Consider the following 21,729-nt stretch of genomic DNA (forward strand, 5'->3'; position numbering starts at 1 on the left):
GAGAAAAATTTGGCACATTTTATTCTATTCTATCTCCTTGTGTGAGTCCACTAAGCCTTCTTATAAATGTTTTATTAGTATTATTAATTCCTTTGACATATATATCTTGAATACACTTCAAGTATACTGCATTTTAATCTATTTTAATGTTTTGTTTCTCACGTGGCAGCTCGGGCATGTCAGTGGAAGTTTCACATCATCGCCTGTATGCAGACCCCCAGGACCCCTCCATCCTCTGCAGAACCTGGCTTTGAGGGCCCTTTATTCTCTGATCTGTCCCTTTGAATTCTGCTCCATGACCACAATCTTTTCAAGAGTCTCTTAAAGACCCGCTTGTGATTGGGGCAAGCGCAATCCAAACTGAAGTGCATTTCCCGCAAGCATGCCTGACTCCATGGCTGCCTCGCAAGTGTGGCGTCCCTTTAGCCGTGCCAGGCAGTGTGCCTAATACAGTGAAAATGTGATCTTGCGTTTCCAGGGATAATAAATAAATTGGTTCACAGTCCGGTGCGTCCAAGTGGTTTTTGTGGAACTCATTTGCCAGCGAAAGTACTTATTTTGGGTCTATCTCAAGTCAAATCTGCGGTAAGAAATGTACCCCTGCATTTCATCACATTTCAGCGACTATATGATTTTATAACAAATTTCCCTTTAGATATGCAGTCGGTTGAATTGCATTTTGTGATTAAAACTTTAGACTCCAAACATCAAATTTTAACATCATCAGGCCATGTATAGGAAGTCAAGAAAACCAAACATTTTTTAGATCTTGATTTTCACTTATAAAAATATAAAACATACTATAAGACTTAAATAAAGAAAATTGTAGGAATAAATTGAAGGGAATGCAATTCGTCAATAAGTAAATGTATATGTTTAGAGAACACACATTAGAGAACACTTCAAAGTTTCAAAGTTTCAAACTTCCAACCGATCTCCATCGCTTTTTAATTCAAAATCATTTTAAAAATGATAATAAAGCTTAAGCTCTGCTCCCAATATGAAAACAACTGTTACTTTAACTTCTGATTGCACTGTCTTGTTTTTTCAGTGCAAATGTCTGGAGATTCTTAAATCTACGATGCATTTACTTGAGAAACACAATGACATGAGATGAGAAGTCTTGTGGATCTGCCAATGGGCTCATAAAAATCTATTTAATTCAAAGGGAATAAGTTTCATACCTCACTGATAGATGGTATCCAAAACAAATATCTAAACAGCTATTTGGCCTTAAAACAAGAACAAATAGCTGTTTAGATATTTGTTTTGGACAACAAGACAAAAATACCATGAAATATATTAATTTGTAGCAATGCATGCAACATTCACCATGCCTTGACTTTATGAATTTAAGATGCTTTTCTCTTTAAGTCCTTAATTTGTGAACTCTTAAATTTTTGCACAAGACCTTCAGAAACACTGTATACAAACAAGCATTGGATTTACCTGGTCATGTGGCAGATAATTAAAAATTCATTAAGATCATTAATCATTAAGAACATGTAGGTAGTGGATGCAAAAAAATCTGACCTTTTGCACAAAGTTCACATGGTTCCAAATTTACTTATTAGATTGGTGACCTAGAAATAGTGATTTTTACTGATATGGCAGATATGAACTTACATTCTTATATCACAGTCATTCTGTTAGGACGGTTTGGCCATCACAACCAAATTACATTAACTTCACCTCAAAGCAGATAACTTCCATCTAAAACACAGAAAAACAATCTTCATTGATATTATTTTACCCAACCTAAACAAATTTGGCCCTGTTTGTACACATATTTCTATTGTGCACTGTGTTAACATTCACATTTTCTTTTAAAATAACATTTGCTATGAAGAAATAAACATCCCGTGCCCTCATTTGACCAGAGAGGTCTCTCCATTCTTCAGGGTTTCCTTGCCCGGCTTATCAAGAATTTACTGAGCATATCTGGGCATTGGGCCACCTCTCCAGCACCCTGAAACGAACCCTTTTAATAGTCACTTCAAATCCATTCTTTACGCGTTTGGCTGAAAGTGCACTTCCAGCGGTGCTTGAACTTAATCTCTAAATGCTGAGCCAATCACAAAGATGGAGAAAGTTGAAGTGTAGAGTTGAATAGCCAATTAACACAGCCCTGCATGCTGAGGAAGCCTGCTGAAGGAGTTTGTGTTTTACCGAACTACAATGAAAAGCATGTCCATCTAATGAGAACCTGCTCACACAGCAGTTTCCACTCACTACATCTGATAGTAAGGAGCTATATTCAACTAAGGATTATTTATTATTAGATTGGAATTAAATTACAGCCATAAAACTTTTATTGAGTTTTTATAAATATCCTTTTGACCCCAAACAATAAGTAAAAGAAAATGAATGCCAGTTGATTATAATTGCTATTAGATGATATACTAACTCATTAAATAAATAAAAATTGCATATTTAATAAAAAAGGAATGAATGATTGCATGCATGAATGCCAAAAATTAAAAACAAAAACACCTGTGACCTTGTCTTGGTGTAGTAAGAGTGAATGATACATTGTTTTTGATTTATTATTATGTCTCTGTGTATCAAATGCTACAAAGTATTATTCCTATCAATACATAAACCGCACAAAGTTGACTTTTTTGGGATCTCTTGGTATCCGATTTATATGCTGATTTCTGAAAATTCCTCATTGTCACAAAATATCATAGGAATATTTGTCCCAAAAACATTCCTCATCATCACTATAATCTCATTTATATCCGCTGCGGTGATTACTGATTTCTAAAGAGCATAAAATTGTGCCTCTTTCAGTCTTTGACACAATCTGGGCAACACACAACAGGACAGAACGAGTTTCCATTTCTAGAGAGTGAGTGATTATAGTTCAGTCCCACAGAGATCAGTCCTGGATGAAACATTTTATGAACTTCGTAAAGAACCAGCTATGGAAGTCTATCAGAAAAAAAAAGTATTTCTGTATTTTTTACAGCATTTACTGTCACATATAAAACACTTATGCAATGGTCTGACACTCTCTGCCAGCTTGTAAAACTCCAAGAAGTAAACATTCAAAGAGCCTGCTAACCACATTTTGTTAGCTTTCTAGATTTACTGTAACCACCGTTTGCTGTGTCATTTGTATGCCGCCCATCTGATGAACTATTTCTGGCCTTTTTCCTTTTTCTCTGCACTGTACTGTCCACTTTTTTTTCAATTCAATTCAATTCAATTCAAGTTTATTTGTATAGCGCTTTTTACAATACAAATCGTTACAAAGCAACTTTACAGAAAATTATGTTTCTACAATATTTAGTAGTAGTTTGTGCACGTTTGACAGGATTTTAGAAAAAATAAAAAATAATAATAATAATACAAGACGTAGTCAGCTAGACGATGAACTATCAATATTATTAATTAATAGTTATCATATGATGCAGTCACACATGTAGCTGTACTAAGGTCTAAAGAAAAGACCTACAGTATCGATCTGCTTTTTCCAACACAGACAATACAAAAAGGAAAGCCAACTGAAATGCACATTCAGTAAAGTGTATAAAACCTGAGCTAATAGATAAAGATCTATCTGCAAGTTTGCTCAATTTGGGCGGCTGTAATATGGCAGTACGGCCCCCTGCTGCTGGGTGGCTGTGGGTTGAATTTTGGGCCCCACGGTGTGACAGCGAATGATAGAAGGAGACACAGAGAAAGCCGGTTTCTATTCACATCCAGCGGCAGCATTAGCATATCTCAAACAGCACAGCCCAAAAACCCTGACCAACTGTAGATGAATCTTTTTTCCGCCTTCTGATTATTTCCTAATAAAGTGGAATGTGAAAGGCAGCGGCAGAAGATGTGTGTGGAAAATGTGTGTGTGTTCTCTTCTCTTAAGAGAAACTGAATGAGCCCAGCGCACTCCACACACGCATTGTGCTGCAGGACAGCGCATGGTCTGTCTGTAGAAGTGTCTGCGAGGGGGGTGGGCTGCAGGGGTGCCGCCCACTGCGCAGCAGTTGGCTAAGGCTGGGAAGGGGGCGGGGCTTAGAGTAGACAGGGGGAAACCAGTGGTAGGTGGGTGGGCAAGATTTACTCAAGGGTTGTCAGCTCATAGGGCCCTGAGTCCACTGGCTTTTATACACTAGGTGCACTTGAGTCAAGCTAGAGAAGAGCTGAGCTCTGAGATCTGCCACTACTGCCTGCTACCAGGAGTTTAAGTGCTTTAAACTGCAGGTCAACCAGAGGGAAACAGGGAAAATCCAGCACTTTTATCCTTTTTCTTGTCAAACACAACAACAACAAACAAGGATTAAAATTCATCTTTTTGATCCACCTCCCCCAGTTCCTCTTCTGAATTACACCAGGACTTTATAAGCATGGCAGAGCAGAAGAGGCAGGTGTCTCTGACCCAGGCTGTGACCCTAGCGCTGGTTTTGCTCACCTCAGCCGCTTCGGCAGAGGAGTACGACTACTACAGCTGGCAATCGGACAATTTCCACAACGGCCGCTTCTATGCCAAGCAGCCACAGTGTGTGGATATTCCAGCCGACCTGCGGCTCTGCTACAACGTGGGCTACAAAAAGATGCGCCTGCCAAACCTACTGGACCATGAGACCATGCCTGAGGTCAAGCAGCAGGCGGGCAGCTGGGTGCCCCTTCTGGCAAAACGATGCCACGCTGACACGCAGGTGTTCCTCTGCTCTCTTTTTGCTCCAGTGTGCCTGGACCGGCCCATCTACCCCTGCCGGTCTCTGTGTGAGGCGGTGCGGGACAGCTGCGCTCCGGTCATGGAGACCTACGGCTTTCCCTGGCCAGAGATGCTGCAGTGCGAGAAGTTTCCCATCGACAATGATCTGTGCATTCCCATGCAGTTCTCTGCGGGTCACGCCACTCAGACTCCAGGTAGGACCTATAAGAACATTGTTTTATAGATTCAAATGTTATTGATTCATTCAAAGAAAAGCAGAAATGAATTTACACAGGGGACATTTAATGAAATTTTGTACAAATTATTATTTTTTTTAACAGCAATACACAGATCCAAAACCAAATGTACCAGTGTTTTAATAAAACATAAATATCCAAGTTATATTTTATCATATCCATAATAATTAAGCATAGTTTCTTAATTATATTTTTCATGCTCTATAAAAAGCATTATTGCTTCAGTCTTGCCTTTTGTTTAAAAAGTGAAAAAATGATAATCATTAAGTCTCCATAAATCTATACAATAGGGCCCATTGGTGGATTTCCTCTTGCTTTATTAAGCCTAAGGCTCATGAGAAAGTAAAATTAAGGAAAGCTCTCGGGAGGACAAAAAACTTTCACTATCTAAAGCAAACATCTCATGTGGAATGTGGAGAGGAGCGTTCCTGCTGCGCCCTGCCTCTCTCTCTTTATTTAATCATGCATTTAGGTTTCCAATTAGCCAGGCAGCCGAACCCTTTGGATCACTAATTAGTCTGCAAAGTTTTACACTACTTTGTCTCACTGAGATGAGAAGGACTTTTGTAACAGACAGAGGAAGGACAAGAGTAGTTAGTGCTCAAGGGAAGTTTGTGGATGGCGTTGAGCCATATTAATAGCACAATATGCTATAAAAAAAGCATCTTAAAAAATGTGTTTATTTTTTTAACAATTTTTACATTTTAATACAAAGTGTTCATAATTTCTTTTTATTGTTTTGTATGGGGATGTGTCATTTGTTCAACAAGTGATGCACAAATGACACATCCCTAAAGCAATGAGAAGAATATGAATGCATCATACTGCAAGCTGAATACACAATGAATCACATTTACTGTAAAGTGCAGCTTTCCTTTTAAATTAAATATAAATAAAAACTAACATAACAACTGGACTATTGCCAAACGGCATCAAATGAAACTTTATTCAAAAAATATTACACAGAACAGAAAACCTAAATGTCTAATTATTCTTAAAAATATTAGAAGTAAAATTAAGGATTTTTGTTAGTTTGTAGTCATAATTAGCTTTATATAAGAACAACATAAGTCTGGTATGCCTCCAAGTATATGTGAGTGTAAACATGCACACAACTTCTATTTTCACTACTAAGATTTGATGGATTACAATGTTCTTAAAGAAGAAAAAAAGTGGCTTTTGAAAAATGTGACTCCAAAACACTGTTTTCATACTTCCAAGTTAAGTAGCTCAAATAAGCTCCTTCAATTGCAGCATACTCAAGAGCAAGTACAGAATGAGTGGGACCTTTGAGACAATATCAATTAAAAACCATAGCCATTCTGAAATGACATGATACTGAAAGCTTGAAAACTAGCAGAAGTCAAATGTGCGTTCAACATCGCAGCTGGATGGGAAAGTAGCTCGGGGCCAAGTGTTTCCAGCGCTGTGTTTTTGGTGAGTGTGCACATCGACGTGAAACAGGATTCTCGAGGTAACATGACAGCACAAACTCTCGCTTGACACGGCCAGTCACTCTGGCCTGCAGCCGTCAGCTCCTGCACACATGAGCGGTGGACCAGGGACATGAAGAGCTGTTTTTTCCCTTGTGGTTTGAGGTGAAATCCTGGGAAGGGGCCCGTTCACAGCCAGAGCCACAGACATGCATCAGGGCTGTTTCTGGAGACTGACAGTAAATGGTACATTCCAGTAAATCACATTGGACAGAGCAGCAAAAAGCCTCTTTAAACAATATTGTTCATTCTACAAATAGGAGACTTTTTGTCTTAGCAGAAATAGTCAAAAACAATCCTACTGGCTCCTCTGAAAATATGATAATATTTTAACATTAATTATAAAACGTGACATATTTCATGCTTAAATTCTGTGAGATAAAACCTGAAACGTGTCAGTATTTATGAAAATGTAAAAAGAAATTATCATAATCTACTATCGTAGTTTTAAATGCAGAGACAACTAATAGCAGTGACATTTGTTTAACCAATGGTGTGAGTTTGGGGCGGGGCTATTTGTTAGTCTGTGGAAACCTGTTTGAAAATCATTATTTTTGCAGCTCTGCTTGATGACATCGTTGGGTTAGAAAGTATACATGTTACAAAAAGGATTACATTTTATTATAAGAGAAGGACTAGACAATTAGTTTGTCTATATGTGATAATAAGTACAAGATAAAACAAACTTACCGGCTCAGATGGAGAGAATGTGTATTCCATTGTTTGCAGTATTCTGATGAATGCAGAGGCGCTGCTGCCTGAGGGGTGACTCAAAGAGACATGTAAACCTGTATCTGTCTCTGCTCACTGCACATTTAAACAGAGATAAATCACAGCAGTTTTTCATCCTGATTAATGTTTTATGTCCAAAGTGTTGCTGCTCATAACTTTCAAGGGCCCAGATGAGCCATAAAATTATGACCTGTGCATAGTTTAAACAGAACATTTCCCTCATAAACTGTGATACAGAAAGTCAGCGATGCAGAAATTGTTCGGACATGGAAACACATGTAGGAAGTCTCTCTGAGGAAACTGTGAGGACTTGCAATGGACTCGTATACCCAACATGACAAACTGTGAGAAGTAGTAAGTGATGGATTTCATCGCTTAAGGTTTTAGTCGAGATCTTTCAGTAATAAGGAAGACCACTGGGGTTGTCACAATTAATATTTACTCCTGTAAAAATTTGAGTGAGTATATTATAGTTTAAAGTAAACTTTTACTTTACAAAAACAAAACTATGACTTGCATTTCCAACATTATTGGCCAGGAAAAAAAGATTGTTTTCGACAATATAGTGGGGCATGTTGTCCATGCATTAAAGGGTTAGTTCACCCAAAAAAATGACCTAAAAAAGACCTTAGTTCATCTCTGGAACACAAATAAAGATATTTTTGATGAAATTCGAGAGCTCCAAGACACTACATAGACAGCAATGCAAATAAATGTTCACAGGTCCAGAAACATAGTAAGTATCTGTAATCTGTAAAGTAGTCCATGTGACAACAGGGGTTCAACCGCAATTTCACAAAGCTACGAGAATACTTTTTGTGCGCGAAGAAAACAAAAATAACGACTTTATTCAACAATTCTTCTCCGCCTCATCCCATCTGCAGTGGTGAGCTGCCACTGTTCTTCTGCTATATGTCAAAAACGCATATTTACCAATGTCCTTGCTAAGTTTTTGGACCTTGGAACATTTCAGTTGTTTTGTTGTCAATGCAGGGTCTGGGAACTCTCGAATTTCATCAAAAATATATTAATTTGTGTTCCAAAGATGAATGAAGGTCTTTTTTTAGATGAACCTTTTTTAGGTCATTTTTTTGGGTGAACTAACCCTTTAATGCATGGACAACATGCCCCACTATCCCCAAATAAATTAAGGGTTTGGAACAACATGATGGTAAGTAATTAATGACAGAATTTTCAGTTTTGGGTGAGCTATCCCTTTTGTAATCACCCATTACAGGCTTTTTTTTTTTGTATCAAACCATTTTTTGACCAATAATTTATGAAAAAATACCCTTGTTGTGAAAACACAGTTCAGCCTTTTAGTTAAAATACATTTTAATTAAATCACTAATTAAATCTTGCTTGAATGTGTGGTTTACATGTGGCCACAAAAGTATGTCACTAATCACTAAATAAAAAAATAATCTAAATAAATAAACAATGAATAAATGCCATTATGTTGACTGAATCAACCAAATCAGTACAGTAGGATATATAACTTTTAGTTTCAACTTTTCTGGTCAGTAAACTTGAATAAAAACAGTTTTTAGGTTACCTGACAACAGGTTTTACATTGCAGAAACCGGTTTAGGAGTGAGCTTTTAAGTGTGTCACTAAAGCACTCTTGCTAATTAAAAAGTTTCCTTTCAGAAGGAGTTCTTACACGTTTCAATGAACATGAGAAGGAATTCAACAGGAAATTTAGGGAATAGATTACAACAACAACAACAAAAGCCAGTATTGCTCTGATATCACTCAATCTCTGAATTGGCACTTGCACTTGCAGAAACTCAGTTTGCAGAATTACCCTCACTCAGTCTCCTGACACATGCTTTGGCTCCAATTCCACCGGGCGTCCCGCCAGCAAGCCACCCCACAAAACAGAATAAATCGCTCTGCAGTGCAAATAAGACATTTCAGCTTCAAGTATGCAGTTTGCTACAGCCTGCGAGTATGAAACAAAGTTTCCTCCACAACACGCTCAGTGTGTGCAAGTCACCGCACACGTCACGTCGCCGAATATTGAATGGATGGGAATGTCTGCTCAGGGACCAATTGACTGTAGAAACTTACAGAGGGGTTCAACTCCCCACGACCTGTGCATTGAAGCCTGGTGAACTTTGACCTCTCTCCTCATTATCTACCGCTATGGCTGTGCTCGAGGCTGGGGTGATAAACTCTGACCCTTGGTTTTTAACCTGGAAGGGGGAGTCTGGAAACGAGCCATGTAAGTTCTTGTTACCAGATGCTTTTGTTTTGTGAACTCAAGGGAGGACCTGTGCTGAGTAAATGACCAATCATAAAAAATCATATTCGCCACCTCAGAGATCAGATCTAACACACATCATTGTGTGGGTGATATCAGTGGAGAGTTTCAAGCTTCAGCCATTCTGGTCACGGTTTGTTCTGTTAGAACCACCACACAGGGATCGAATAGAGCTCTCTGTATTTTTAGCTGAACAAATGAATGACTTTTCCAAACCTTAACAAGCCACATCCTGCCTAATTACTCAGTTAAGTGGATCGATGATGTGATGGAATCATGGAAGCATGAAAAAGCATGGAAGCTTTCGCAACTGGAAAATTATGCATTATGTGTGAATGAAATCACTTTTAAAAAAATTATTTAAAAAATCCTATTAACCCCCAAATTTCCCTGGATTTCCAGTAAAAATACACATCTATTAAAAGATTAAAACATTTCTGCAAAGTAAAATGATGAAGATATTATCAAGTTTAATTTTATTAATAAGGGGAAAAAAATATTGGCCATTATATGCTTGTTATGCCAATTAAGTAAGAGTTGTGCAAGAAAAACTATATGCCTGTGTAGTATAAGGAAATGCACAAATTAGCTTCTTACATAAATTATGTTTATAATTGAAAAACAAGAAAAAAAAAGCTAAATGGCATTGTTTTTTTATTGATAAATGTGAAATTGTGTATGTTTGTAAGTGTGTTATACAGTAATATAAAAGTTAAAAAAGCTGATACTAGGGGTAGGTGTCGCAATAAACATCTGTAGCTTCACTTGCCATGTGTGACGTCTACAGTTAAAAATAAGATCAGCAAATAACTATCCACTCCAAGAAGGTCACATACAGCTGTTTGCATGTTCCAGTGAACATTTTCCCTGTCAAACTGCTGAGAAGTATGTTTTCACAGTGACCTATTGAAAGTTTACCCCTGCATTCGTCTTCGTGCATCTGCGGTGAGTGTGAAATACTCTGGTTTCTATACCATCCTGAGACATCCTGTGTTAAAGAGAGGCCAAAAATATTTTCTCAGGTCCAGTGATATGTAGTTATACATACACTAGTGACAGTACAGATCTGCAGGGATGTGATTTCACAGTGATAAACCACTGGAAGTCTTAATCTTGTTTTATAACTTCCCTTCCTCTGCAAGGAAATAAAACTAGCAGCTGCCAAACATCTCCCTCTCATGGCTTCAAAAGCTGTGGATTAAGCTCTATTAGCACTGGCCTGTTACCCCCGCATGAGTCCAGAACCAAACCAAACCACCTTCTAGAGCTGTTAGAAATAACATTATCACATCATTTTAGTGTCTCCTTTGGTTAACCGAATATAGGCCTCTCTGAGTACATCTTTCACTGTACTCATGCATCATTGCTACTCACCTCAAATAACAGTTCAGTGCACCAACAAAGAAACAAAATAACAATGAACTTATTCATAACCTTTCAATTATACCTGTAAACAGGAGTGAACAAAACTCATTCTTATGTGTTTAATCATCCCAAGCATTCTGACACAGCAACATTAGCTCAAATAATGGCAGAAGTGGCATGAGGCTGGACTATATGTTAGGCAAAAATACATGTGGTTGAATTAGTCATATTACAGCTAAATTATATTTCTGACTTGAATGATGTTACCATGTGAAGCATGCAATATTTTCAGATTTCCCCCCAAAAAGTATTACAGCTCTCTTTCAAATACCAAGATGTTTTGGCTAAATGCTCTAGACACTAACTTTCTCATTCTTTACCCTGTAGTTTCAAAAGTGTGTCCACCCTGTGACAACGAGTTGAAAGCCGACACCATAATGGAGCACTACTGCGCCAGTGATTTTGGTAAGATATTAACTTTTATTGAGACATTATATTTGACAACTTCAATAACTTGTCTCTAGAGGAATAATCCCTTTATAATTACATAAAAATATGTGATGAAAAAACTGATGAGAAAGGCTTGCATGGGAAATTGGTCACATTAATATTTAGGATGAACATAAAAAAAAATGACCTCATGTGAAAAAACAGATACAATATGAGGTGGTTCTGCTATGCATTGCTTTAACGTTACTGTGCAATAATATGTAATTATTATTATTAAAAATAATAAGATAAATTTAAAATAAAAATTCATATATATAATTTATATTATTTTATTATTTTTTTTAATAATAATAATGTCATATTGCATGGTAATCTTAATGCAATGCATTGCAGAGCCACTTCATACTGTATCTGTATTTTCTCATGTATAATATATATATATATATATATATATATATATATATATATATATATATATATATATATATATATATATATATATATATATATATATATACACATTTTATTACAGTTTTTCTCAGTTTCTTAAACGCATTTCTTGAAATGATACCTCTTTTTTTGTGACTGAAATATCCAGGCAGACTTCTTCCATGGCCTGGATGAGGTGAACACAAATGTGAGGTTTAGAAAGGGAGAGTATGCAGGCAGAAAGATGTTTGATAACCTCTTTTTTTCCTCTTCCTCTCTGTACTCCTCCTTCACCTCCTTCTCTTCCTCTTCCTTCATTTCTTCCTCTACTCCCTCCTCCTCCTCCTCTCTGGTGTCCTCAACCTCTTCCTTCACATCTCTCTGGATCAATTTTTCAAACCTGAATGAGTTGACTTTGGCACTTTTATCTATCCATTGAACTGATGGGTGTGCTTTTTTAAAAACGGCGTTATGGTTTTGAAATATTAGTTCAAAAGCCTGGTTATAGTGTTTTAGCAATCGAGAAAAACGGTAACAGTTTTCAAAGTATGGGACACATTCACGAGTTTGGAATGGACATCCAGTTCTAAACGGCATCAGAAGATTCCTGTTGTGGATTCTTTATGGTTCGTTTAAAGTGATGCATTCTGACAGGAGTTCCATTGATCTGTCTAAGGTGAATCTCTAGAATGAGTCTCTGGCACTGAATAAAAGAGCTTCAAGGTTAAAAGTCATTTGAAATCCTTCCCTATAGAGAGCAGAGGATTACAGCACAGTAGAGCCACACATACGCCTGACTTATCTTTGGCTGTGAGGCCTATTGCTCTTGGATGTGCGTGTATTTTCTTTAATAACTATGACAGATGACACTAGAAAATATTGTTAGTAGTAGCTTGAGTGTTCGATGTTTTAGATTTTATACATTAAATTCAGAAAGTGTATCACAAACAGAGTTATGTTTAAAAAATCTTAAGATCTAATAGTCCACATACTGAAAGCATAATGCATGGCAGGATATTACAGCTTGATTCATTTCTTTCCCTGATCGCCATATCATGCCATTTTACTGGTACATGTTCAAATGATTTGTTGTTTGTTGACTAGTGCTGTTCAGTTTATTATGATTGTAAGCTTAACTGCATGCTCTATTAGTCTTACTTGATATTATGGCCAGTGTAGCAGTTTTCACTTATCAAATAATTTAAGGTTAGTTCAGACAGCTGAAGCTGATTTATATATTTTTTATCCGGCTAAAGAAGTTTTTGAGATTTTAAATGGCTCAATTTTGTTTATATGCGATTTGTCACTCTCCTTTTTTAGTGAAGACAGTTTTATGACACAGAAAAGTTTTCAGTTCTTCAAATAACAAATAAAAATGTGGAACATTTTTTTGTAATAAAATTCCTTCAAAATTATTGTTTTTTAGTAATTTCAGTGATTACTGTTAAGTACAATGACTAACTAATGACTGAATAAGTTGGTGATCTATTTCTGTTAGGACAGAACAGAGTATACCACTATAAAAGGGATAATAAAATAAAATGAAAAAAAAAAAAATCTGTCATGTTGTTCCAAATGTCTATTGCTTTTCTTTCTTTTCAGGAACACTAAAGAAGATATCTTTATTGAAAAAAAAATCAATATTTCATTGTTGAAATCAATATAAAAAAAAAAAAAAAAGATGAAAAAAAAGACAAACTCTAATCTTCAATCAAACCAAATATACATATTATTTTTCTTTTTTCATTAATTAATTCAATTTAATTTTATTTTAAAAAGCCTCTTTCACATTTGCAGCATTTAGTGTGGGCAAAAAATATTTAAACCTAAAACCATTTTGCCCAATTTTACAAGAGTATTTAAAGGGGTGGGACTACATGACCTCATGGGTTTTAACTCATGTTTTCCTATCTTTAATGGTGATTTTAACCTTAAAGATGAATGATTTTTAATCACATTATATAAAGAATACCTAATTAGGCTAAAGCACAGCAATACAGACTCGTTTCTTTAAAGATTCATCACAGCTCTGCACTGACAGGACTTTGAGTAAAAAAAAAAAAAAAAGCCAGCATAATTAGAGGATTACCCCCGAATCAGCTAACTGTATATATAGTATATATCATTTCTAACATGATAAATGCTATTAAACTGGTCCAGAATGACTTCATTGTTAATGTTGGTCTACAATTTTAATCGTTTTCGCAGGCTAGGCTAAAATTGGACACAGTTCATTTAGAAAATAGAGTAGTAATTATTGTTTAATAATTCAAAACAACAATGTAAATTGTTTGCATTGATGTTACCTGCCAATACAGAATATTTTCAACTCTAAATGCTATTCCATCTGTCTCTATTGATAACCTCTCACCCCCAAAGCCCTCTTCAAGTCTAGGGCTGGTCTATTCAAGTTTAGAAAAGAAGGCTGCAAATGCTCAAGGTGACACTTTTCCTTCTTGCCTTTCTTCATCTGCTGTCTGACCTACTGCCAACAATTCAGCTCTTGTGGTTTTGGCTTGTCACCACGATATTGCCCAGGCGTGCTCACTCCCCACAAGCATTATGGGTCATGAGCGATCACCTGAATCAGAGAGAAAGCCCCCATGTCCAGTTGAACTACAGTTACCAGTTACAGTTATTCTGTGGTTTTGCAAGTACTCAGTTGTGACTTAAAGTTAATGTGTTCTTTTTTACAGTTAAATGTTTTAAAATACATTAAATATGTCTGCTATATAAAGAGCTACAGATATTTAATTTGAATTCCAATTTTTCCAAAAAGTGTAAATAAAAAGTGGCTCTGGGAGACTTCAGACCTTTTGTTTGTTTGAGTGGCTTGAGACAGCAACAGCACTACTCTCTGAACAAGACTTCTTCTAGACTTACACTGAAGGAGGGACCTTTCTATAGGTACAAAATAATTACTGAAGAATTGGCGGCACTTTTGATTTGACTAAGCAACACAAAAACCCTAGCAACCAAAATGCATTAAAAAGGTCCTAGAATTGTGGCATCATGAACTCACATTTTCTTCTGGCCTTCTTTCTCCATCTTTACTTTATCTTGTCATACACTCTTTTCTTTAATTCAAGTTCATATTTTTAATTTCTTTTCCTGCAAGGAATCTCATAAGATTTAAAATAGTATTTATGCCAGTACCAAACATCCACATGCAGATGAACTAAAACGGTGATCAGTGAGACCATTTAAATGTTCACTTCCAGAGATGCTTGAATGTTTATGATAGTACACATAAAGCAAAGCTTACCCTGATAATGCTTTCAAATTCTCTAGATGTTTGAGAACAAATGCTGTCATTGATTAATGTGCTTTAAACAAGCTTGCAGCATGAGTTCTGTTCCACAGTATCAATTACAGCTTTTACTTTCCACTTTCATATTTGATGTTAAATGTAACTTTTTTCACTTTTTTATACATTTTGATTTGAAGCAGAGCTACCTCTTTAAAATGGTTTCTAATTTATTAAATTGTTCCATATCGTGTTTGTTAAATTAATTTGATCGCATTTTTTATAAATAAAAGTCAGATAGGTTGTCACAATAATGAAAAATTACATATGAAATTGTAAAAAAATGTAATAATACTAATACTAATAAAAGCCACAGCCATGAAATAGTGCTAAAGATTATTGTGATTATCTGAAATGGGACATCTGGATAAATAAGACTTTCGAAAAGAAAATGAATATGCTTCCAACATGATGTTTTTGGGGATTTTTTTCAATCACTAAAAACGAATAATAAGAAGAATTATTAGGAAAATTAGGAAAAAAATATTCAACAAAAACATTTTGGTAGCTTGTGTGCTCAGCTACTGAAGGGGTGTTCACTTTTCACATCTGTCTTTGGAACTTTCCATTCTACTCTCTGTCCTCTCCCGAGTGAGAGCAATTAGTGCTGTCCATGTTTAAATGATGCTCCTCCGGGGAGGTGTAAACTATTCCAGCATTCTGGATAGCCTTGGTTCTTCCTGTGTGCTCTTCGTGAAAGGTCTTGTTGCCTGAGACAGCAGAAATATATGGGAGAACTGGAGTGTGACCAAGGGTCCCATGAGAAGATTTCCCATTCTTTCCAATGGATAAAGTTAAATGGCGACAAATAGAACCCAGACTTTTCCCCAAAAGGTCTCTCTGGTCTTTCCTTGATGTTTTTAAAGGGATAGTTCCCTCATAAATGAAAATTCTGTCATCAGTTACTCACCCTCATGTTGTTCCAAACCTGTTAGGTTTTCTGTGGAACACGAAAGCAGAAGTTTTTGAAGAATCTGACACAAGTGAATAATGGCAAACATGTCATTTTATGTTTCCCTAACTCGGGTTCACAAGAGAATTTATGAAAAGCTTCTCATTTTTAAATTAGCTTATTTACCTGCTTGTCATGTGACCATTAACCGACATGAGAGAAACATGAACATGCAAATATGTTTAAAATTACTGAAATTTATCTATATTTTATCTACAGCACTCAAGATGAAGATTAAAGAGGTGAAAAAGGAAAAAGGCGACCGCAAGCTCATCGCAGCACAAAAGAAGAAGAAGGTTCTGAAGATGGGAATACTGAGGAAGAAAGACCTAAAGAAGCTCACGCTATACATCAAGAATGGAGCAAACTGCCCCTGCTCGCAACTGGACAATCTCGGGAGCAACTTCCTCATCATGGGCCGCAAAGTGGACCAACAGTTACTGCTCATGTCCATCCACAAATGGGACAAAAAGAGCAAGGAACTCAAGTTTGCCATTAAATACATGAAGTCTCATCAGTGTCCCACCTATCACACGGTCTTCCAGTGACCAATGACTCTTCAGTCTGTAGCGGGCCCGGAGTCTTCCAATAACTCTTTCAGAGACTGTATCCCATGCCTAATTCCAACAGTTAGTACAGATGTATTTCATTACTCAAAAAATGGCTTTTGGAAACTGCTTAGGACTTAATTCATCATCAAGTACAGCTACATTCTGTTGGCAACTGTATCTACATACAATTTATTGTTTATGCAGCAATCAGTACACTTATGAGACTCATGCATATTTTAGTGATACTTTCCTGGTTCCCTCATTCAGAGTACAAGCTATGAGACTTTTTGAAGACATTGACATTGACCACCCTTTCAATCGATGTGAGAAAAAGAAAATTGTGAACAAGAGCTTTAAAGAGTGCGGTCGGTTAATAAGCACATATTTGATTTCAATGGCCAGATCCCATCAAAATAATGAAAAGGAACAAACATAGTGCCAACTGGTTTTTATTTGTATCTTTTATTTTGTAGATAAGGAATAAAAACTTTTTATTATATACTATGAAGATACAGTCGTGATCATTAGCGCCAGGATGGGACACGGCTGCAGTTGTGGCTTGAATCGTTGGAGGTAAGAAAGCTGATTGATTGTAAAGTGTTGGTCAGGACAGTGGCCCAAATACTCCAACCGCAGCCCTGTGAGCAAGTCCGGACCATTTCTCTGCTCATCATATCAGCCAAGCTTATAACAGACTCTGGACTCATTCAAGCAGTTTGGTTGGTGAGGTGTTTGTTTATGTTTTCTATACAATATGCAACATTATTTTTTTACTAAAATTATTATATATTGCTACAAATATACATGGTATGGAAAAAGCATTTAAACATTACATCTGAGTTCTCTGTAATAAAAGTTCAAATCTAACTGATAGTTCTGTTTAATCAGAGATCAGGAAGCTTTTTAAAAATATTATCTTACAAGGATTTTCTCAGTTTGTTATTTATCTTCCGGAATTAATAGTTCAACCAAAAATTAAATACCTGTCATTTACTGTCCTCTAATCATCTCAAACGATAACATATATATTATCCTTTTACGGTGCTTTATTGTCATTTTTGGAGCTTGACAGCATATATACCACATTCACTTTCATTGGAATAGAGCATCTCCAAAACATTCCCTGATGATTACAGAATTTTAGTTTTTGGCTGAAGTAACCCTACGGCTATTCATTTAAATGACGCTGCATGACATAAATACACATCAAAACCACAAATGGAGATGCAATGAGCTCAGTCTAAAACAGTAAATGTACAAAATCAGATAAAGTCAAGCATTTCCTTTGCCAACATTTGCTCTTAAGAACAAACCTAAGTGCCAACCTGTTTAAACAAGTCAGGCAAATGCCCAATTCAGTGCCAGTCTCTGTAAAAGTGAATAGGCAATGACAAAAGCAGTGGAGTTTATCTGAGATCGAGGAACAAATACCTCCTCCAGCCTCCTGTGGATACTGGTATTGTGCCTCATGGATAAGCAACCTCTCATTACTGGCCTATTGTCTGTGGGGATCTGCCAGCTCATGCCACCCCCGCCTCTCACATTCAAACACTCTCCACAAAGCTTACATCACACCACACAACACCACAGTTTGATCTGGGCTACCTCAGAGTCACAGTGCCGTCTCAAACATCAGCTGATCACCAGAGGTGTTACAGAAACAGTCGTGCTATACAATTACAGGACGTGCAACACAACATAGCTTTATTCGTACAGTATATGTGCATGTGTTTCTGGACATAGAAATATGATTGAAGGATTTAGTACATCTTTGGTTTGGCCACATCTGCTAACAACACATCCTGTTCTAAAATGTTTAAAAATACTAGCCGGCATTTAATGAAAAATTCACCCTATATCTGTTTTCTAAATGCATTTAAAATATTTAAAAAATGCTGTCCAGTGAAACAATGCTGCAACTTTTCTCCGGTGATGTATGCCTGACTCCTCCAATAATATTTTAGTGCAACACCACATCTTAAAATCCAATCAGCAACCAATGCATAGAACCAAGAACCTGCCGTGCATCTTTTTTCTTTTTCGATAATGTTACACTAGGTTGTACATCTGTCGCTACGTCTGATTCATCACAAGATTCACTGATAAAATGGTACTTGTTACAACTTGTTTATAAGATCTTAAAGGCTTTCCGGAGTTCTTTAAACTACTACAAAATAACTTTTTATTCCAGCAGATCAAGAGCTAAAGGTATTAAAATGTGTTTATCATTCACTCACCCTCACAACTCTTTCTTCTCAAGAAAATAAATTAGAAATCTTGGGGTCCATATGACTTTTGAGCTAAATACAGAGTCTTCTGAAGTGATGTGATAGCTCTGTGTGATGAACAAAATTAATTTTAAGTAATTATTTACAGATACCTTTTAGTGAGCTGTTAAGCACTGCAGATCACTGAACCTGTGAGTTAAATTCAAGAACCAGAACACTTTGACTTATGAACTAATCACTAATCAACTGATTCATTGAAAACATCTGAGCCAAAGAATTTAAGTCAAGAAGAGCTAGGAGGATAAGATTTTTCAATTGTGTTTGTTAAAGCCATAGGATTAATTTATAAGACTTGGAGTAGAACAGTATTTCTGACCACTTTTCTTGACTTTTTGATGCTTGATCTTCTGTTCTAATGTACAAATTTGAAAGTAATAGAGACGTGCTCAATTAGACTGAAAAGAAAGAGAGGAAAGATCCAGTGAGATGTGAACATGAGATAGCAGTGCAGAAGAGAGAGACAGGACACCAGAAGAGAAAGAGTCTTCTTATAGAAGCTTATCAGACGGACAGTCCTGGCCCCTCACTCTGATCCTTCTGTCAGCATCACCGCAAAGGTCACTTACCGTAATTAAAAAAGGCCTGATGGCAGCAGACAGGGGGAACAGGGCTCTGCTTTGTGCCAGCTGACCGATGATATAAACAGCCCACCACACCAGCAATCAAAAGATAATTTAGACCCTCTGTCAGCTTCTGTGTCATACTGATTTCCTTGAAAGGTTAATATCACCGGGAATGCAGGACCCAGCCAAGAGCAGCCCCCAAACCCTCACTCTCTCTGGTTTTATCTCACCCCAGTAATCTCGGATCCGTCAGCAGGGATGGAGAATGGCGCCTTTGTGTTGTTCAATTGCTGCTACTGTGCTTGCAGGCGCGTTGTTGATTAAAAACTGGCTGAGAGGTCAGATGTACCTGTTGTGATACTTTTTCGGGTACTCCAGAGCAAAAACGAATGTTTTAATTACTAACCTGCAGTTTTTCTAAAACCAGGCACTAAATGCATTCAAGGCTCATTGTCTGTGTCAAAAACTCGGATATTATAATATAATGTTGCTTCTTGAATGTTTCGCAATAGTTTCAAAGCGAAATGTTCAGCAAGTGGCATTAAAAGTGTGTTTAGTTTTATCTGAAATAGATGAACGTGAATCTGGCAACAGTTTATTATGATGGTCATTGTATGTATTTTGATTTCTGGAAATGAAACATCCAGTAAGTGGTGCTATCATATTTGAAAGTATCGTACTACTTACACTAAACTCTACCATAAACATAATTGATAATGTTAACAAAAGTATAAGTGAGATAAAGCAAGCATGACATTATCGCGCTTGCTTTTACAAGTCTTTGAGCTCCTTAATTATGACTTGTGTTTCACAGGACTTGTACACAGGTGATTCACATTGCAAGTGCAATGATGTACCAGGTGATCTACTGAGCAATTACTATGACAGAAAATCCATTTAAATAATACATATAAAATTATAAAAATACATCTAAAAATATGTTAGTTGTTTTGAAGTAAAAATACAGTATTTCTCAAAGTACCACATGAAAAAAGTATTTATTATTTAATAATCTGCTGAAATTATAATGTAAAGATACAATTTTGTAGATGCAGGCACATTTTTTCCATATGTGCTGAAATTATCGTTCTTGTTACCTTAAACTCACTTAGAATCACTTAACTGAGATGATTTGAAACAAACAAAAACAGGTCAGCATCATGTTTTACAGCACTGGCAGCTTTCAGTAAAATGATTTGAACCTTTTAAATATACACACAATACCACACACATTGGGCCTCATTCATGAAACATGAGCAGGACTAATTTTTGTGCAATTTGTTCATAAATCCATTATCACGTTGCGTTGAATTGAATGCAACAATTTAAGTAAGAATGTTTTCATGGATGATTTGCACAGAAATTCGTTCTGCTCATGTTTCATGAATGAGGCCTGATGAGTACATGTAAGACAAGGAATTACAAAGACAGGATGCTTTTGAGTCCTGGCACCAGATTTTAGCTTAAGGAAAGCACAAGAAACAGTGAGATCAGATCTTTTTTTTTTACATTAAACCTTTAACAGCATGTTTGGAGAGCTCTAGTATCTCTCAAAGAAATGATGGTCAGTGTTGGGTTTTAACCCAACAATACTACATTTTTTTTTCAGTAGCACGTAATGCAAGTAATGCATCTGTTTTTGAAATTTACTGTATCCCAAAATGCAATCCACTTGACTCAACATTACATTTTTAGTGTAATGAATAAATTACATACAAGGCATTTTTGTTTATTTATTTATTTTTTACATTTATTCATTAATTTTTAATCCTTTAATCTTCACTTGCTTTTTTATAATTTTATATTACTCATCCATCTACCCATCCATCCAATTCATAAACAGAAAGCTGTATACAGTGTGGCTGATAAAAATGGATGTTACTTAGCCTTTTGATTAACATATGTGGATATATTCAAATATATGTGAAATTACAATAAATAGTCTGAACTGATTCATGAAAAATAATTAAACAAACCAAACTGAAATTAGTGTAATAAAGCAATATTTAGGAAACTTGTGGTCTAACAAAAAAAAATCTCATTAAACACTGCTGTTTAATTTGATAAGTTATTTATAAGTATGTGATACATACACTTGAGAAGGCAAGACCTTGCACTAATTCCTGATGTAAACTATATAGAGACATGAATGTGTCTGCATTCCGGACAAACGGGATGTGTGGTGAGACAGCTCTGCTTTGAGAGATGGGTGTTAATGGGAGCTCTGTTCCACAGGATACAGCGAGACCCTCCGCAGTGTAAGCACTCATGGCTTCTGACTTGAAAAATCATTTGAGGCGGTCGCATTGGTCGACTCTCATCAGCAGTGCAGAATTAATTGCGAGCACAGGAGCTCATAATTTAAGAGCGCAGCATCTGTAAAGTCCATCATGCCGCTGCAGTCCAACCAACC

The 21,729-nt window shown here is 36.4% G+C and overlaps 1 protein-coding gene and 1 long non-coding RNA gene across 2 annotated transcripts; one reads left to right on the forward strand and one right to left on the reverse strand.

Moving 5' to 3' along the window:
• The first annotated feature begins 4,073 nt into the window (after positions 1-4,073).
• sfrp5 (secreted frizzled-related protein 5) lies at positions 4,074-17,332 on the forward strand. Its single transcript, XM_059565842.1, has 3 exons — positions 4,074-4,878; positions 11,164-11,241; positions 16,134-17,332. The coding sequence occupies exons 1-3, from the start codon at positions 4,353-4,355 to the stop codon at positions 16,460-16,462; spliced, it is 933 nt and encodes a 310-aa protein (XP_059421825.1). The 5' UTR covers positions 4,074-4,352; the 3' UTR covers positions 16,463-17,332.
• LOC132156810 (uncharacterized) lies at positions 5,970-9,724 on the reverse strand. Its single transcript, XR_009437500.1, has 3 exons — positions 8,953-9,724; positions 7,104-7,220; positions 5,970-6,586 (listed from the first exon to the last, which is right to left on the reverse strand). It is a non-coding gene; the product is annotated as an uncharacterized LOC132156810 (long non-coding RNA).
• Positions 17,333-21,729: the final 4,397 nt, after the last annotated feature.

This window comes from Carassius carassius, chromosome 14 (assembly GCF_963082965.1).
Source record: "Carassius carassius chromosome 14, fCarCar2.1, whole genome shotgun sequence".
NCBI lineage: Eukaryota > Metazoa > Chordata > Actinopteri > Cypriniformes > Cyprinidae > Carassius > Carassius carassius.